This window comes from Oncorhynchus mykiss, chromosome 7 (assembly GCF_057628025.1).
Source record: "Oncorhynchus mykiss isolate SJ-2025 chromosome 7, ASM5762802v1, whole genome shotgun sequence".
Lineage (NCBI taxonomy): Eukaryota > Metazoa > Chordata > Actinopteri > Salmoniformes > Salmonidae > Oncorhynchus > Oncorhynchus mykiss.
The window spans coordinates 81,997,740-82,016,533 of NC_143028.1; the positions used below are offsets into that span (position 1 = coordinate 81,997,740).

The window sequence follows — 18,794 nt, forward strand, 5'->3', positions numbered from 1 at the left end:
CATCACAATACCCCATAATGACAAAGCATTTTTATACATTTTTACAACCCTCTTCCCCCCCTTGAAAAATCACATTTAAATAAGTATTCAGACCCTTTACTCAGTACTTTGTTGAAGTACCTTTGTCAGCGTTTACAGCCTAGAGTCATCTTGGGTATGACGCTACAATCTTGGCACACTTGCATTTTGGGTCTTTCTCCCATTCTTCTCTGCAGATCCTCTCAAGCTCTGTCAGGTTGGATGGGGAGCGTCACTGCACAGCTATTTTCAGGTCTCTCCAGAGATGTTAGATTGGGGTCAATTCCTGCTCTGGCTGGGCCACTCAAGGACATTCAGAGACTTGTCCTGAAGCCACTCCCACATTGTCTTGGTTGTGTGCTTAGGGTCGTTATCCTGTTTGAAGATGAACATTTGCCCCCCGGTGTGAGGTCCTGAGTGCACTGGGATAGGTTTTCATCAAGTATCTCTCTGTTCTTTGCTCTGTTCATCTTTCCCTCGATCCTTACTATGCTGCCACCACCATGCTTCACCGTAGCAGGCCAAAGAGTTCAATCTTGGTTTCATCAGACCAGATAATCTTGTTTCTCATGGTCTGAGAGTCCTTTAGGTGTCTTTTGGCAAACTCCAAGTGGGCCGTCACGTGCCATTTATTGAGGAGTGGCTTCCGGCCGGCCACTCAAGGCCTGACTGGCCTGATTGGTGGAGTGCTGCAGAGATGGTTGTCCTTCTGGAAGGTTCTCCCATCTCCACAGAGGAACTCTGGAGCTCAGTCAGCGTGACCACCAAGTTCTTGGTTACCTCTCTGACCAAGGCCCTTCTCCCCTGATTGCTCAGTTTGGCTAGGCAGCCAGTTCTAAGAAGAGTGTTGGTGGTTCCAAACCTCTTCCATTTAAGAATGATGGAGGCCACTGTGTTCTTTGGGACCTTCATTTTTTGGTAGTGTGTGTAGATTGATAAGATTTTTTTACTTAAAAAAAAAATCTATTTTAAAATAAGGCTGTATTATAACAAAATGTTGAAAAAGTCAAGCGATCTGAATATTTTCCCGAATTCACTGTATAATGCTATTTCGTTTCAAACTACATGTCTGTGTGCTGTTAAGTATTATCGAATGCCTCTGAACCACCACCACCACCAAATACTTGTGGGTAGAAACAGCACTGGGTTGCAGAATGGAGCAATGTTGAACAGAGCATGGTCATACCCAACCAACCCAAACCCAACCCACAGTACTGTTCCATTTCCCTCAGCTGGCCTTCAGAAAGGGTGAGAAGATAACTTGTTCCCTTCTGTTGGCCTTGTGTTATCTGAGAACGTGTCAGAAATGGATAGCTACATAGCTAGTTCTGTATAAACCGTACTTGTAAAAAAAACCGCCATAGATGGTGTTATATTGAGCAAGAAGCAAAACAACATTTGCGTCGGCTCATATTCCTGCACAATAGTTAATGGAAACCTACAGACTCAAAAAAGTAACAAGTGGAGGTTTTTTCTCTCTCCCAAAAAACCAAGAACACCTAAGCCAATAGTGTTTGAACTTAAAGGGAGGATCTTGACTAGACTAGTGCATGTGTTCTACTCATCTAGACATGCGCTCCATCCACAAATAAATTGAGTTCAAAATTTTGGCAAAGTTGTGACAAATAATAAAACTACTTTAGCATAAAACCATCAGAATCAGAACAAGTAGAAATGTAACTTTGAATATTAACTTTCTGTTTAAGCCTAAATAAATCATCAATCTCCCAAAAAACATAACATGTTTCAACATCCTTAGTTACACTGCAGGCCAGGACATAATTTTGGCAAAGACTTGGCAGCAATGTCTATCTAGCAAGACAAACATCATCAGTTCTGTTTGTCTGTTTAGACTTCAGGAGCTGCAGAATCATAGCCTAATCTGACCTACAGTACCAGTCAAATGTTTGGACATACCTACTCATTCAAGAGCTGTTCTATATTTTGTACATTGTAGAATAATAGTGAAGACATCAAAACTATGAAATAACACATATGGAATCATGTAGTAACCCAAAAAGTGTTAAATAAATCATAATATATTTAAGATTTGAGATTTTTTAAAGTAGCCACCCTTTGCCTTGATGACAGCTTTGCACACTCTTGGCATTCTCTCAACCAGCTTCACCTGGAATGCTTTTCCAAGAGATCCCATATGTGGGAACTCTTGAAGGAATCCTACTTATGCTGATTACTTGTTGGCTGCTTTTCCTTCACTCTGCGGTCCAACTCAACCCAAACCATCTCAATTGGGTTGAGGTTGGGTGATTGTGGAGGCCAGGTCATCTGATGCAGCACTCCATCACTCTCCTTCTTGGTCAAACAGCCCTTACATAGCCTGGAGGTGTGTTGGGTCATTGTCCTGTTGAAAAACAAATGATTGTCCCACTAAGTGCAAACCAGATGGGATGGCGTATCACTGCAGAATGCTGTGGTAGCCATGCTGATTAAGTGTGCCTTGAATTCTAAATAAATCAACACAGTACCAGCAAAGCACCATCACACCTCCTCCTCCATGCTTCACGGTGGGAACCACACATGCAGAGATCATCCTTTCACCTAATCTGCGTCTCACAAAGACACAGCAGTTGGAACCAACATTTGGACTCATCAGACCAAAGGACAGATTTCCACTGGTCTAATGTCCATTACTCGTGTCTCTTGGCCCAAGCAAGACTCTTCTTATTATTGGTGTCCTTTAGTATTGGTTTCTTGCAGCAATTCGAACATGAAGGCCTGATTCACACAGTCTCCTCTGAACAGTTGACGTTGAGATGTGTCTGTTACTTGAGATGTGTTGAGATGTGTCTGTTGCATTGATTTGGGCTGCAATTTCTGAGGCTGGTAACTCTAATGAACTTATCCTCTGCAGCCGAGGTACCTCTGGGTCTTCCTTTCCTGTGGCGGTCCTCATGAGAGCCAGTTTCATTATAGGGCTAGATTTTTGTGACTGCACTAGGTTTTTGCAACTGCACTTGAAGAAACTTTAAAAGTTCTTGAAATGTTCTGTATTAACTGATCTTCATGTCTTAAGTAATGATGGTCTGTTGTTTCTATTTGCTTATTTGAGCTGTTCTTGCCATAATATGGACTTGGTATTTTACCATATATGGATATCTTCTGTATACCACTCCTACCTTGTCACAACACAACTGATTGGCTCAAATGAATTAAGAAGGAAATAAATTACACTAATTAACTTTTATCAAGGCACACCTGTTAATTGAAATGCATTCCAGGTGACTACCTCATGAAGCTGGTTGAGAGAATGCCAAGAGTGTGCAAAGCTGTCATCAAGGCAAACGGTGGCTACTTTGAAGAATCTCAAATATAGTTTGATTTGTTTAACACTTTTTGTTATTTCATAGTTTTGAGGTCTTCACTATTATTCTACAAATATAGAAAATAGTCTAATTAAATAAAAACCCTGGAATGAGTAGTCGTGTCCAAACTTTTGACTGGTACTTTACATTAGGTTGTTTCTTAGTCCTACAAAAAGGAAGACGGCACAGCAACACAATGAAAATTACAGTCAGAAACCTGATACAGATTATCAGATCACTGATGTGTGTCAACATCTTGAGTATTTCTCAAAGCTTGTGTCTAGTGTGTAAGACATCTTGGGCAAATTGGCCGATCAAGCAGAAAGACACATTTTAGACCCTCTTCAAGAAAATGGACAATAAAGTATCCGACCCACAAGTCTTCATTGTGTGACATCTTGTTTTTATAGATCCACTAGTCTTCATTGTGTGACATCTTGTTTTTATAGATCCACTAGTCTTCATTGTGTGACATCTTGTTTTATAGACCCACTAGTCTTCCTGATGAGAGGCTTCCTGCTGCTGTGTCTGCTGGCACTGGGCCATGCCAAGCCCTACCAGCCAATTAACGTCTTGGACTTCATGAGGGACCATGAAATCATGATGCAGGACGCCGATGATGACGATGATGATGACGACAACGCCCTTACGGACTGCCCCTTCGGCTGCCAGTGCTCCCTACGGGTGGTGCAGTGCTCTGATCTAGGTAACATTATATTACCCACTCACTGCTCCTGGTGCAGTCTGGGGGAGAGGGAGGGCTAGGGGCTCCTAACATTCAATTACACCCTCACTACTCCTGGTGCAGTCTGGGGGAGAGGGAGGGCTAGGGGCTCCTAACATTCAATTACGCCCTCACTACTCCTGGTGCAGTCTGGGGGAGAGGGAGGGCTAGGGGCTCCTAACATTCAATTACACCCTCACTACTCCTGGTGCAGTCTGGGGGAGAGGGAGGGCTAGGGGCTCCTAACATTCAATTACGCCCTCACTCCTCCTGGTGCAGTCTGGGGGAGAGGGAGGGCTAGGGGCTCCTAACATTCAATTACACCCTCACTACTCCTGGTGCAGTCTGGGGGAGAGGGAGGGCTAGGGGCTCCTAACATTCTATTACACCCTCACTACTCCTGGTGCAGTCTGGGGGAGAGGGAGGGCTAGGGGCTCCTAACATTCAATTACAGCACTTGTCTGAAAGTCTCATCTGTTCAGATACTGCAGGACTGGAGGCAATCATGCTCAGTGACATTTTGGAGTTCCTCAAGGCTCTACTCTAGGACCACTACTGTTTTCATTACATTCACAACTTCTCTGTGATGTTAGCTTTACGGCTACGTGGACAACACACAGCTGATTTACCGATTGATTGATATCCTGTCTCCACAGGGTTGCTCTCCGTGCCCGAGAACATTCCCGCCGACACGCTAATGATCGACCTCCAGAACAACGACATCACCGAGGTCAAGGAGGACGACTTCAAAGGCATTAACAAGATCTACGTAAGAAACACACAATTAAACATCTCTCCTACTCTTATCATCACTGCAACATTCATCACTGTTTCCTATCACTTTAGGGTGGAGGGACTTTTCCCACATGAGTCCGAATCACTTTTAGACACCCATTGCCCCCTAGGCCTAGCCTATATGCAACACATATTAGGACAGAATCACACATTCACAGCTGACGATAAACCCAAGTTCTTTATATCAGTCCCCATCGGACAGAACCCATCTGAACCAGTGTCTACCTCATACAGAACCCATCTGAGCCAGTGTCTACCTCATACAGAACCCATCTGAGCCAGTGTCTACCTCAGACAGAACCCATCTGAGCCAGTGTCTACCTCATACAGAACCCATCTGAGCCAGTGTCTACCTCATACAGAACCCATCTGAGCCAGTGTCTACCTCAGACAGAACCCATCTGAACCAGTCTTTCCATCAGACAGAACCCATCTGAGCCAGCGTCTACCTCAGACAGAACCCATCTGAACCAGTCTTTCCATCAAACAGAACCCATCTGAACCAGTGTCTACCTCAGACAGAACCCATCTGAACCAGTCTTTCCATCAGACAGAACCCATCTGAACCAGTGTCTACCTCAGACAGAACCCATCTGAACCAGTCTTTCCATCAGACAGAACCCATCTGAACCAGTCTTTCCATCAGACAGAACCCATCTGAACCAGTGTCTACCTCAGACAGAACCCATCTGAACCAGTGTCTACCTCAGACAGAACCCATCTGAACCAGCCTCTACCTCAGACAGAACCCATCTGAACCAGTGTCTACCTCAGACAGAACCCATCTGAACCAGTGTCTACCTCAGACAGAACCCATCTGAACCAGTGTCTACCTCAGACAGAACCCATCTGAACCAGTGTCTACCTCAGACAGAACCCATCTGAACCAGCGTCTACCTCAGACAGAACCCATCTGAACCAGCGTCTACCTCAGACAGAACCCATCTGAACCAGTGTCTACCTCAGACAGAACCCATCTGAACCAGTGTCTACCTCAGACAGAACCCATCTGAACCAGTCTTTCCATCAGACAGAACCCATCTGAGCCAGTGTCTACCTCATACAGAACCCATCTGAGCCAGTGTCTACCTCAGACAGAACCCATCTGAACCAGTGTCTACCCCACACAGAACCCATCTGAGCCAGCGTCTCCATCAGACAGAACCCATCTGAGCCAGCGTCTACCTCAGACAGAACCCATCTGAGCCAGCGTCTACCATAAACAGAACCCATCTGAACCAGTGTCTACATCAGACAGAACCCATCTGAGCCAGTGTCTACCTCAGACAGAACCCATCTGAACCAGTGTCTACGTCAGACAGAACCCATCTGAACCAGTCTTTCCATCAGACAGAACCCATCTGAGCCAGTGTCTACCTCATACAGAACCCATCTGAGCCAGTGTCTACCTCAGACAGAACCCATCTGAACCAGTCTTTCCATCAGACAGAACCCATCTGAACCAGCGTCTACCTCAGACAGAACCCATCTGAACCAGTGTCTACCCCAGACAGAACCCATCTGAACCAGTGTCTACCTCAGACAGAACCCATCTGAACCAGTGTCTACCTCAGACAGAACCCATCTGAGCCAGCGTCTACCACAAACAGAACCCATCTGAACCAGTGTCTACCTCAGACAGAACCCATCTGAACCAGTCTTTCCATCAGACAGAACCCATCTGAACCAGTGTCTACCTCAGACAGAACCCATCTGAACCAGTGTCTACCTCAGACAGAACCCATCTGAACCAGTTTCTACCTCAGACAGAACCCATCTGAACCAGCCTCTACCTCAGACAGAACCCATCTGAACCAGCGTCTACCTCAGACAGAACCCATCTGAACCAGTGTCTACATCAGACAGAACCCATCTGAACCAGAGTCTACCTCAGACAGAACCCATCTGAACCAGTGTCTACCTCAGACAGAACCCATCTGAACCAGTGTCTACCTCAGACAGAACCCATCTGAACCAGTGTCTACATCAGACAGAACCCATCTGAACCAGCGTCTACCTCAGACAGAACCCATCTGAACCAGTGTCTACATCAGACAGAACCCATCTGAACCAGCGTCTACCTCAGACAGAACCTATCTGAACCAGTGTCTACATCAGACAGAACCCATCTGAACCAGCGTCTACCTCAGATAGAATCCATCTGAACCAGCATCTACCTCAGACAGAACCCATCTGAACCAGCATCTACCTCAGACAGAACCCATCTGAACCAGCATCTACCTCAGACAGAACCCATCTGAACCAGTGTCTACATCAGACAGAACCCATCTGAACCAGCGTCTACCTCAGATAGAACCCATCTGAACCAGCATCTACCTCAGACAGAACCCATCTGAACCAGTCTTTCCATCAGACAGAACCCATCTGAGCCAGCGTCTACCTCAGACAGAACCCATCTGAACCAGTCTTTCCATCAAACAGAACCCATCTGAACCAGTGTCTACCTCAGACAGAACCCATCTGAACCAGTCTTTCCATCAGACAGAACCCATCTGAACCAGTGTCTACCTCAGACAGAACCCATCTGAACCAGTCTTTCCATCAGACAGAACCCATCTGAACCAGTCTTTCCATCAGACAGAACCCATCTGAACCAGTGTCTACCTCAGACAGAACCCATCTGAACCAGTGTCTACCTCAGACAGAACCCATCTGAACCAGCCTCTACCTCAGACAGAACCCATCTGAACCAGTGTCTACCTCAGACAGAACCCATCTGAACCAGTGTCTACCTCAGACAGAACCCATCTGAACCAGTGTCTACCTCAGACAGAACCCATCTGAACCAGTGTCTACCTCAGACAGAACCCATCTGAACCAGCGTCTACCTCAGACAGAACCCATCTGAACCAGTGTCTACCTCAGACAGAACCCATCTGAACCAGTGTCTACCTCAGACAGAACCCATCTGAACCAGTCTTTCCATCAGACAGAACCCATCTGAGCCAGTGTCTACCTCATACAGAACCCATCTGAGCCAGTGTCTACCTCAGACAGAACCCATCTGAACCAGTGTCTACCCCACACAGAACCCATCTGAGCCAGCGTCTCCATCAGACAGAACCCATCTGAGCCAGCGTCTACCTCAGACAGAACCCATCTGAGCCAGCGTCTACCACAAACAGAACCCATCTGAACCAGTGTCTACATCAGACAGAACCCATCTGAGCCAGTGTCTACCTCAGACAGAACCCATCTGAACCAGTGTCTACGTCAGACAGAACCCATCTGAACCAGTCTTTCCATCAGACAGAACCCATCTGAGCCAGTGTCTACCTCATACAGAACCCATCTGAGCCAGTGTCTACCTCAGACAGAACCCATCTGAACCAGTCTTTCCATCAGACAGAACCCATCTGAACCAGCGTCTACCTCAGACAGAACCCATCTGAACCAGTGTCTACCCCAGACAGAACCCATCTGAACCAGTGTCTACCTCAGACAGAACCCATCTGAACCAGTGTCTACCTCAGACAGAACCCATCTGAGCCAGCGTCTACCACAAACAGAACCCATCTGAACCAGTGTCTACCTCAGACAGAACCCATCTGAACCAGTCTTTCCATCAGACAGAACCCATCTGAACCAGTGTCTACCACAAACAGAACCCATCTGAGCCAGTGTCTACCTCAGACAGAACCCATCTGAACCAGTCTTTCCATCAGACAGAACCCATCTGAACCAGTGTCTACCTCAGACAGAACCCATCTGAACCAGTGTCTACCTCAGACAGAACCCATCTGAACCAGTGTCTACCTCAGACAGAACCCATCTGAACCAGCCTCTACCTCAGACAGAACCCATCTGAACCAGCGTCTACCTCAGACAGAACCCATCTGAACCAGTGTCTACATCAGACAGAACCCATCTGAACCAGCGTCTACCTCAGACAGAACCCATCTGAACCAGTGTCTACCTCAGACAGAACCCATCTGAACCAGTGTCTACCTCAGACAGAACCCATCTGAACCAGTGTCTACATCAGACAGAACCCATCTGAACCAGCGTCTACCTCAGACAGAACCCATCTGAACCAGTGTCTACATCAGACAGAACCCTTCTGAACCAGCGTCTACCTCAGACAGAACCCATCTGAACCAGTGTCTACATCAGACAGAACCCATCTGAACCAGCGTCTACCTCAGATAGAATCCATCTGAACCAGCATCTACCTCAGACAGAACCCATCTGAACCAGCATCTACCTCAGACAGAACCCATCTGAACCAGCATCTACCTCAGACAGAACCCATCTGAACCAGTGTCTACATCAGACAGAACCCATCTGAACCAGCGTCTACCTCAGATAGAACCCATCTGAACCAGCATCTACCTCAGACAGAACCCATCTGAACCAGCATCTACCTCAGACAGAACCCATCTGAACCAGCCTCTACCTCAGACAGAACCCATCTGAACCAGCCTCTACCTCAGACAGAACCCATCTGAACCAGTCTTTCCATCAGACAGAACCCATCTGAACCAGTGTCTACCTCAGACAGAACCCATCTGAACCAGCCTCTACCTCAGACAGAACCCATCTGAACCAGCGTCTACCACAAACAGAACCCATCTGAACCAGCGTCTCCATCAGACAGAACCCATCTGAACCAGCATCTACCTCAGACAGAACCCATCTGAACCAGCATCTACCTCAGACAGAACCCATCTGAACCAGCCTCTACCTCAGACAGAACCCATCTGAACCAGCCTCTACCTCAGACAGAACCCATCTGAACCAGTCTTTCCATCAGACAGAACCCATCTGAACCAGCATCTACCTCAGACAGAACCCATCTGAACCAGCATCTACCTCAGACAGAACCCATCTGAACCAGCATCTACCTCAGACAGAACCCATCTGAACCAGCATCTACCTCAGACAGAACCCATCTGAACCAGCATCTACCTCATACAGAACCCATCTGAACCAGTCTTTCCATCAGACAGAACCCATCTGAACCAGCCTCTACCTCAGACAGAACCCATCTGAACCAGTGTCTACCTCAGACAGAACCCATCTGAACCAGCCTCTACCTCAGACAGAACCCATCTGAACCAGCGTCTACCTCAGACAGAACCCATCTGAACCAGTGTCTACATCAGACAGAACCCATCTGAACCAGCGTCTACCTCAGACAGAACCCATCTGAACCAGCGTCTACCACAAACAGAACCCATCTGAACCAGCGTCTCCATCAGACAGAACCCATCTGAGCCAGCGTCTACCTCAGACAGAACCCATCTGAGCCAGCGTCTACCACAAACAGAACCCATCTGAACCAGTGTCTACATCAGACAGAACCCATCTGAGCCAGTGTCTACCTCAGACAGAACCCATCTGAACCAGTGTCTACGTCAGACAGAACCCATCTGAACCAGTCTTTCCATCAGACAGAACCCATCTGAGCCAGTGTCTACCTCATACAGAACCCATCTGAGCCAGTGTCTACCTCAGACAGAACCCATCTGAACCAGTCTTTCCATCAGACAGAACCCATCTGAACCAGCGTCTACCTCAGACAGAACCCATCTGAACCAGTGTCTACCCCAGACAGAACCCATCTGAACCAGTGTCTACCTCAGACAGAACCCATCTGAACCAGTGTCTACCTCAGACAGAACCCATCTGAGCCAGCGTCTACCACAAACAGAACCCATCTGAACCAGTGTCTACCTCAGACAGAACCCATCTGAACCAGTCTTTCCATCAGACAGAACCCATCTGAACCAGTGTCTACCACAAACAGAACCCATCTGAGCCAGTGTCTACCTCAGACAGAACCCATCTGAACCAGTCTTTCCATCAGACAGAACCCATCTGAACCAGTGTCTACCTCAGACAGAACCCATCTGAACCAGTGTCTACCTCAGACAGAACCCATCTGAACCAGTGTCTACCTCAGACAGAACCCATCTGAACCAGCCTCTACCTCAGACAGAACCCATCTGAACCAGCGTCTACCTCAGACAGAACCCATCTGAACCAGTGTCTACATCAGACAGAACCCATCTGAACCAGCGTCTACCTCAGACAGAACCCATCTGAACCAGTGTCTACCTCAGACAGAACCCATCTGAACCAGTGTCTACCTCAGACAGAACCCATCTGAACCAGTGTCTACATCAGACAGAACCCATCTGAACCAGCGTCTACCTCAGACAGAACCCATCTGAACCAGTGTCTACATCAGACAGAACCCTTCTGAACCAGCGTCTACCTCAGACAGAACCCATCTGAACCAGTGTCTACATCAGACAGAACCCATCTGAACCAGCGTCTACCTCAGATAGAATCCATCTGAACCAGCATCTACCTCAGACAGAACCCATCTGAACCAGCATCTACCTCAGACAGAACCCATCTGAACCAGCATCTACCTCAGACAGAACCCATCTGAACCAGTGTCTACATCAGACAGAACCCATCTGAACCAGCGTCTACCTCAGATAGAACCCATCTGAACCAGCATCTACCTCAGACAGAACCCATCTGAACCAGCATCTACCTCAGACAGAACCCATCTGAACCAGCCTCTACCTCAGACAGAACCCATCTGAACCAGCCTCTACCTCAGACAGAACCCATCTGAACCAGTCTTTCCATCAGACAGAACCCATCTGAACCAGTGTCTACCTCAGACAGAACCCATCTGAACCAGCCTCTACCTCAGACAGAACCCATCTGAACCAGCGTCTACCACAAACAGAACCCATCTGAACCAGCGTCTCCATCAGACAGAACCCATCTGAACCAGCATCTACCTCAGACAGAACCCATCTGAACCAGCATCTACCTCAGACAGAACCCATCTGAACCAGCCTCTACCTCAGACAGAACCCATCTGAACCAGCCTCTACCTCAGACAGAACCCATCTGAACCAGTCTTTCCATCAGACAGAACCCATCTGAACCAGCATCTACCTCAGACAGAACCCATCTGAACCAGCATCTACCTCAGACAGAACCCATCTGAACCAGCATCTACCTCAGACAGAACCCATCTGAACCAGCATCTACCTCAGACAGAACCCATCTGAACCAGCATCTACCTCATACAGAACCCATCTGAACCAGTCTTTCCATCAGACAGAACCCATCTGAACCAGCCTCTACCTCAGACAGAACCCATCTGAACCAGTGTCTACCTCAGACAGAACCCATCTGAACCAGCCTCTACCTCAGACAGAACCCATCTGAACCAGCGTCTACCTCAGACAGAACCCATCTGAACCAGTGTCTACATCAGACAGAACCCATCTGAACCAGCGTCTACCTCAGACAGAACCCATCTGAACCAGCGTCTACCACAAACAGAACCCATCTGAACCAGCGTCTCCATCAGACAGAACCCATCTGAGCCAGCGTCTACCTCAGACAGAACCCATCTGAGCCAGCGTCTACCACAAACAGAACCCATCTGAACCAGTGTCTACATCAGACAGAACCCATCTGAGCCAGTGTCTACCTCAGACAGAACCCATCTGAACCAGTGTCTACGTCAGACAGAACCCATCTGAACCAGTCTTTCCATCAGACAGAACCCATCTGAGCCAGTGTCTACCTCATACAGAACCCATCTGAGCCAGTGTCTACCTCAGACAGAACCCATCTGAACCAGTCTTTCCATCAGACAGAACCCATCTGAACCAGCGTCTACCTCAGACAGAACCCATCTGAACCAGTGTCTACCCCAGACAGAACCCATCTGAACCAGTGTCTACCTCAGACAGAACCCATCTGAACCAGTGTCTACCTCAGACAGAACCCATCTGAGCCAGCGTCTACCACAAACAGAACCCATCTGAACCAGTGTCTACCTCAGACAGAACCCATCTGAACCAGTCTTTCCATCAGACAGAACCCATCTGAACCAGTGTCTACCACAAACAGAACCCATCTGAGCCAGTGTCTACCTCAGACAGAACCCATCTGAACCAGTCTTTCCATCAGACAGAACCCATCTGAACCAGTGTCTACCTCAGACAGAACCCATCTGAACCAGTGTCTACCTCAGACAGAACCCATCTGAACCAGTGTCTACCTCAGACAGAACCCATCTGAACCAGCCTCTACCTCAGACAGAACCCATCTGAACCAGCGTCTACCTCAGACAGAACCCATCTGAACCAGTGTCTACATCAGACAGAACCCATCTGAACCAGCGTCTACCTCAGACAGAACCCATCTGAACCAGTGTCTACCTCAGACAGAACCCATCTGAACCAGTGTCTACCTCAGACAGAACCCATCTGAACCAGTGTCTACATCAGACAGAACCCATCTGAACCAGCGTCTACCTCAGACAGAACCCATCTGAACCAGTGTCTACATCAGACAGAACCCTTCTGAACCAGCGTCTACCTCAGACAGAACCCATCTGAACCAGTGTCTACATCAGACAGAACCCATCTGAACCAGCGTCTACCTCAGATAGAATCCATCTGAACCAGCATCTACCTCAGACAGAACCCATCTGAACCAGCATCTACCTCAGACAGAACCCATCTGAACCAGCATCTACCTCAGACAGAACCCATCTGAACCAGTGTCTACATCAGACAGAACCCATCTGAACCAGCGTCTACCTCAGATAGAACCCATCTGAACCAGCATCTACCTCAGACAGAACCCATCTGAACCAGCATCTACCTCAGACAGAACCCATCTGAACCAGCCTCTACCTCAGACAGAACCCATCTGAACCAGCCTCTACCTCAGACAGAACCCATCTGAACCAGTCTTTCCATCAGACAGAACCCATCTGAACCAGTGTCTACCTCAGACAGAACCCATCTGAACCAGCGTCTACCACAAACAGAACCCATCTGAACCAGCGTCTCCATCAGACAGAACCCATCTGAACCAGCATCTACCTCAGACAGAACCCATCTGAACCAGCATCTACCTCAGACAGAACCCATCTGAACCAGCCTCTACCTCAGACAGAACCCATCTGAACCAGCCTCTACCTCAGACAGAACCCATCTGAACCAGTCTTTCCATCAGACAGAACCCATCTGAACCAGCATCTACCTCAGACAGAACCCATCTGAACCAGCATCTACCTCAGACAGAACCCATCTGAACCAGCATCTACCTCAGACAGAACCCATCTGAACCAGCATCTACCTCATACAGAACCCATCTGAACCAGTCTTTCCATCAGACAGAACCCATCTGAACCAGCCTCTACCTCAGACAGAACCCATCTGAACCAGCCTCTACCTCAGACAGAACCCATCTGAACCAGTGTCTACCTCAGACAGAACCCATCTGAACCAGTGTCTACCTCAGACAGAACCCATCTGAACCAGCGTCTACCTCAGACAGAACCCATCTGAACCAGCCTCTACCTCAGACAGAACCCATCTGAACCAGCGTCTACCACAAACAGAACCCATCTGAACCAGCGTCTCCATCAGACAGAACCCATCTGAACCAGCATCTACCTCAGACAGAACCCATCTGAACCAGCATCTACCTCAGACAGAACCCATCTGAACCAGCATCTACCTCAGACAGAACCCATCTGAACCAGCCTCTACATATACTGTAACCCATAGAGATCCTATTATCCTATCTGTCTGTACAGGCTCGTTGTAACTTGATAGATTATTTTCCAGGTGCGGGTACCATGGCCCCCAAAGCAACATCCAGACCCTCTAGCACCGAAACTCTCAATTGAAATAGAAGCCATATTATTTCAGGTGGGGGAAGAGAGAGCTTACCGAGAGAATAAAGGGGAAACATGACATGGTTTGAGCTTAAAGCCGTTCTACAGGGTGTAGAAGCCGTTCTACGGGGTGTAGAAGCCGTGGGGTGTAGAAGCCGTTCTACGGGGTGTAGAAGCCGTTCTACGGGGTGTAGAAGCCAAGCCGTTCTACGGGGTGTAGAAGCCGTTCTACAGGGTGTAGAAGCCGTTCTACAGGGTGTAGAAGCCGTTCTACAGGGTGTAGAAACCGTTCTACAGGGTGTAGAACCCGTTCTACAGGGTGTAGAAGCCGTTCTACAGGGTGTAGAAGCCAAGCCGTTCTACAGGGTGTAGAAGCCGTTCTACAGGGTGTAGAAGCCGTTCTACAGGGTGTAGAAGCCGTTCTACAGGGTGTATCTACAGGGTGTAGAAACCGTTCTACAGGGTGTAGAAACCGTTCTACAGGGTGTTTCACAGAGCCTGTACAGACAGAGGTAGGCTACAGTTTGTACCTTGTCTGGAAACTAAGTTATCTAAGCCACCGGACTATTACATTGACACCCCCACGTTTATTATCTATGCATAGTTACTTACACCCCTACCTACATGTACAAATTACCTCAACTAACCTGTACCCCCGCACACTGACTTTGTACCGGTGCCCCCTGTATATAGCCTCCACACTGACTCTGTACCGTAATACCCTGTATATAGCCTCCACATTGACTCTGTACCGTAATACCCTGTATATAGCCTCCACATTGACTCTGTACCGTAATACCCTGTATATAGCCTCCACATTGACTCTGTACCGTAATACCCTGTATATAGCCTCCACATTGACTCTGTACCGTAATACCCTGTATAGAGCCTCCACATTGACTCTGTACCGTAATACCCTATATATAGCCTCCACATTGACTCTGTACCGTAATACCCTGTATATAGCCTCCACATTGACTCTGTACCGTAATACCCTGTATATAGACTCCACATTGACTCTGTACCGTAATACCCTGTATATAGCCTCCACATTGACTCTGTACCGTAATACCCTGTATATAGACTCCACATTGACTCTGTACCGTAATACCCTGTATATAGCCTCCACATTGACTCTGTACCGTAATACCCTGTATATAGCCTCCACATTGACTCTGTACCGTAACACCCTGTATATAGCCTCGTTATTGTTATTTCATTGTGTTACTTTTTATATTGTTTTACTTTATTTTTTTTGTTGTGAATATTTTCTTAAACTCTTCTTGAACTGCACTGTTGGTTAAGGGTTTGTCAGTAAGCATTTCACAGTAAGGTACCTGTTATATTCAGCATTTCACAGTAAGGTACCTGTTATATTCAGCATTTCACAGTAAGGTACCTGTTATATTCAGCATTTCACAGTAAGGTACCTGTTATATTCAGCATTTCACAGTAAGGTACCTGTTGTATTCAGCATTTCACAGTAAGGTACCTGTTATATTCAGCATTTCACAGTAAGGTACCTGTTGTATTCAGCATTTCACAGTAAGGTACCTGTTATATTCAGCATTTCACAGTAAGGTACCTGTTATATTCAGCATTTCACAGTAAGGTACCTGTTATATTCAGCATTTCACAGTAAGGTACCTGTTATATTCAGCATTTCACAGTAAGGTACCTGTTATATTCAGCATTTCACAGTAAGGTACCTGTTATATTCAGCATTTCACAGTAAGGTACCTGTTATATTCAGCATTTCACAGTAAGGTACCTGTTATATTCAGCATTTCACAGTAAGGTACCTGTTGTATTCAGCATTTCACAGTAAGGTACCTGTTATATTCAGCATTTCACAGTAAGGTACCTGTTGTATTCAGCATTTCACAGTAAGGTACCTGTTGTATTCAGCATTTCACAGTAAGGTACCTGTTGTATTCAGCATTTCACGATAAGCTACCTGTTGTATTCAGTCTACACTTATTGTATTCGGCGCATGTGAAAAATAAAGTTTGATTTGAAAGACTGGCCTAAACGCAGTGGTTTTAAGGCTGGCCGGAATGCAGTGGTTTTAAGGCTGGCCGGAACGCAGTGGTTTTAAGGCTGGCCGGAACGCAGTGGTTTTAAGGCTGGCCGGAACGCAGTGGTTTTAAGGCTGGCCGGAATGCAGTGGTTTTAAGGCTGGCCGGAATGCAGTGGTTTTAAGACTGGCCTAAACGCAGTGGTTTTAAGGCTGGCCTAAACGCAGTGGTTTTAAGACTGGCCTAAACACAGTGGTTTTAAGGCTGGCCGGAACGCAGTGGTTTTAAGGCTGGCCGGAATGCATTTAATAAATCAAAGTATTTATTATGTGTTCATTTGGATCCCCATTAGTTGTTACTTCCTGGGGCCCAACGTATTGTTCAAGTCAACCTCCATTGTCTAAACTCCTAAGAGTTGCTGTATATTTCACATATCTTCTCTTCCCCAGGCCCTGTTCCTTGTTAACAACAAGATCTCGAAGATCCATCCCAAAGCTTTCCGTAACATGGATCGGCTACAGCTGTTGTACCTGTCCTACAACCAGTTGACACAGATACCTGCCAACCTACCCCGGAACATCCTGGAGCTGCGTATCCACGACAACAAGATCAGCAACATCCAGAAGGAGGCCTTCAAAGGGCTCAAGTCTGTGCATGTTCTGGGTACGTACAGTTAAGAACACATTCTTATTTACAATGGCTGCCTGGCAACTATTGGCTGAGACCAAAGTGATACACTATTCCTTATGTGGCAGCCCAGCGTGACTCCGGTCAACTGTAGTGCACAATGTGAAGAGTAAAAAAAACAATTAAAAAGTTGTCATTTGAGGCAGAATGCATCTAGGGTTATTAATGATTGCCCTCTCTCTATACATGAGTTCAAGAAAGATGTGTTCAAAGTGCCATACGAGGCTTTTAACCTCCCTGTATGTTTTTCCTGACCAGAGATGAGTGCTAACCCGTTAGCTAACAACGGGATAGAGCTGGGAGCATTCGACGGCATGGAAACGCTGTATATCAGGATCGCGGAGGCCAAGCTCACAGCTGTCCCTAAAGGTAAAAATACCAGTAACAAGCCAAGCTCACAGCTGTACCTAAAGGTAAAAATACCAGTAACAAGCCAAGCTCACAGCTGTACCTAAAGGTAAGACTTCCAATACATCTTGAATACTGTCCACATTCAATACTGAACACATTCAATACTGAACACATTCAATACTGTCCACATTCAATACTGAACACATTCAATACTGAACACATTCAATACTGAACACATTCAATACTGAACACATTCAATACTGAACACATTCAATACTGAACACATTCAATACTGAACACATTCAATACTGAACACATTCAATACTGAACACATTCAATACTGAACACATTCAATACTGAACACATTCAATACTGAACACATTTAATTAAATCTGACATTGCCGGGGGACTTTATTCCATGTGCATATTTCGTACCGCTTCATTGAATTTCTCATGAGAGTTTGTGGTACTTAATGTTTACATGCAGTGTTATATATTTTTTGTTTAATCATCGCTGTATGTGTTTATTTCATGAAAATAAATCCTATATTTTGTATCATTTATTTCTCTGAGCCTCCAGTCTGATCGCGTGTCTGAATATATTTGCATACACAGCCCTGATTGGATCGTCTTGACTCTAGAGCAGATCTGGGGCAATTCCAGTCCTCAGGGGCCTGATGTGTGTCACCCCCCCCCCCCCCCCCCTCATCCATCCCTCGCAAACACACCTGATTTAAACTCACTGCATTTTTAACTGAACTAACATGATTAGTTGATTATTGGGAGTCATGTGTGTTAGCTGGGACTGGGGGGAAAAGTGTGACACCAATCAGGCACTTTGAGGACTGGAGCCTGCTCTAGAGCGTACCCCGGCTTTCCCCGTCAAAGTAGGAGGAGGATACATATGGAAATAAAAGATGATTGGTCATTGGTCAACATAATCAGATCAGATTGTGATGTCATGCTCTGGGCTAAAAACTCCATCCCACCTGAACAGGTAGAAGTTTTATTATCTTAAAGTTTACTGTGCATCATAACCTGACAGTGATTTCCTGTTTTTCAGACCTCCCATCTTCACTCACAGAGCTTCACTTGGATTATAACAAGATCAACAAAGTAGAAATTGAGGACTTTTTCAGATATAAAAAAATACAAAGGTAAAAACACTACTGAGATGTGAT

At 46.6% G+C, this 18,794-nt stretch overlaps 2 protein-coding genes across 3 annotated transcripts in view; one reads left to right on the forward strand and one right to left on the reverse strand.

The window, feature by feature from the left end:
- cenpp (centromere protein P) overlaps positions 1-18,794 on the reverse strand; it is a 189,893-nt gene that overhangs the window by 57,400 nt on the left and 113,699 nt on the right. The gene's annotated exons all lie outside the window — the stretch shown is intronic.
- Positions 1-18,794, forward strand: part of aspn (asporin (LRR class 1)) — a 29,756-nt gene that overhangs the window by 2,909 nt on the left and 8,053 nt on the right. The window contains exons 2-6 of the mRNA XM_090242089.1: positions 3,829-4,047; positions 4,722-4,834; positions 17,025-17,238; positions 17,521-17,631; positions 18,677-18,770. Of these exons, the coding sequence (XP_090098215.1) occupies positions 3,846-4,047; positions 4,722-4,834; positions 17,025-17,238; positions 17,521-17,631; positions 18,677-18,770 (734 nt within the window). The 5' untranslated portion in view covers positions 3,829-3,845. The remainder of the gene's footprint in view (positions 1-3,828; positions 4,048-4,721; positions 4,835-17,024; positions 17,239-17,520; positions 17,632-18,676; positions 18,771-18,794) is intronic.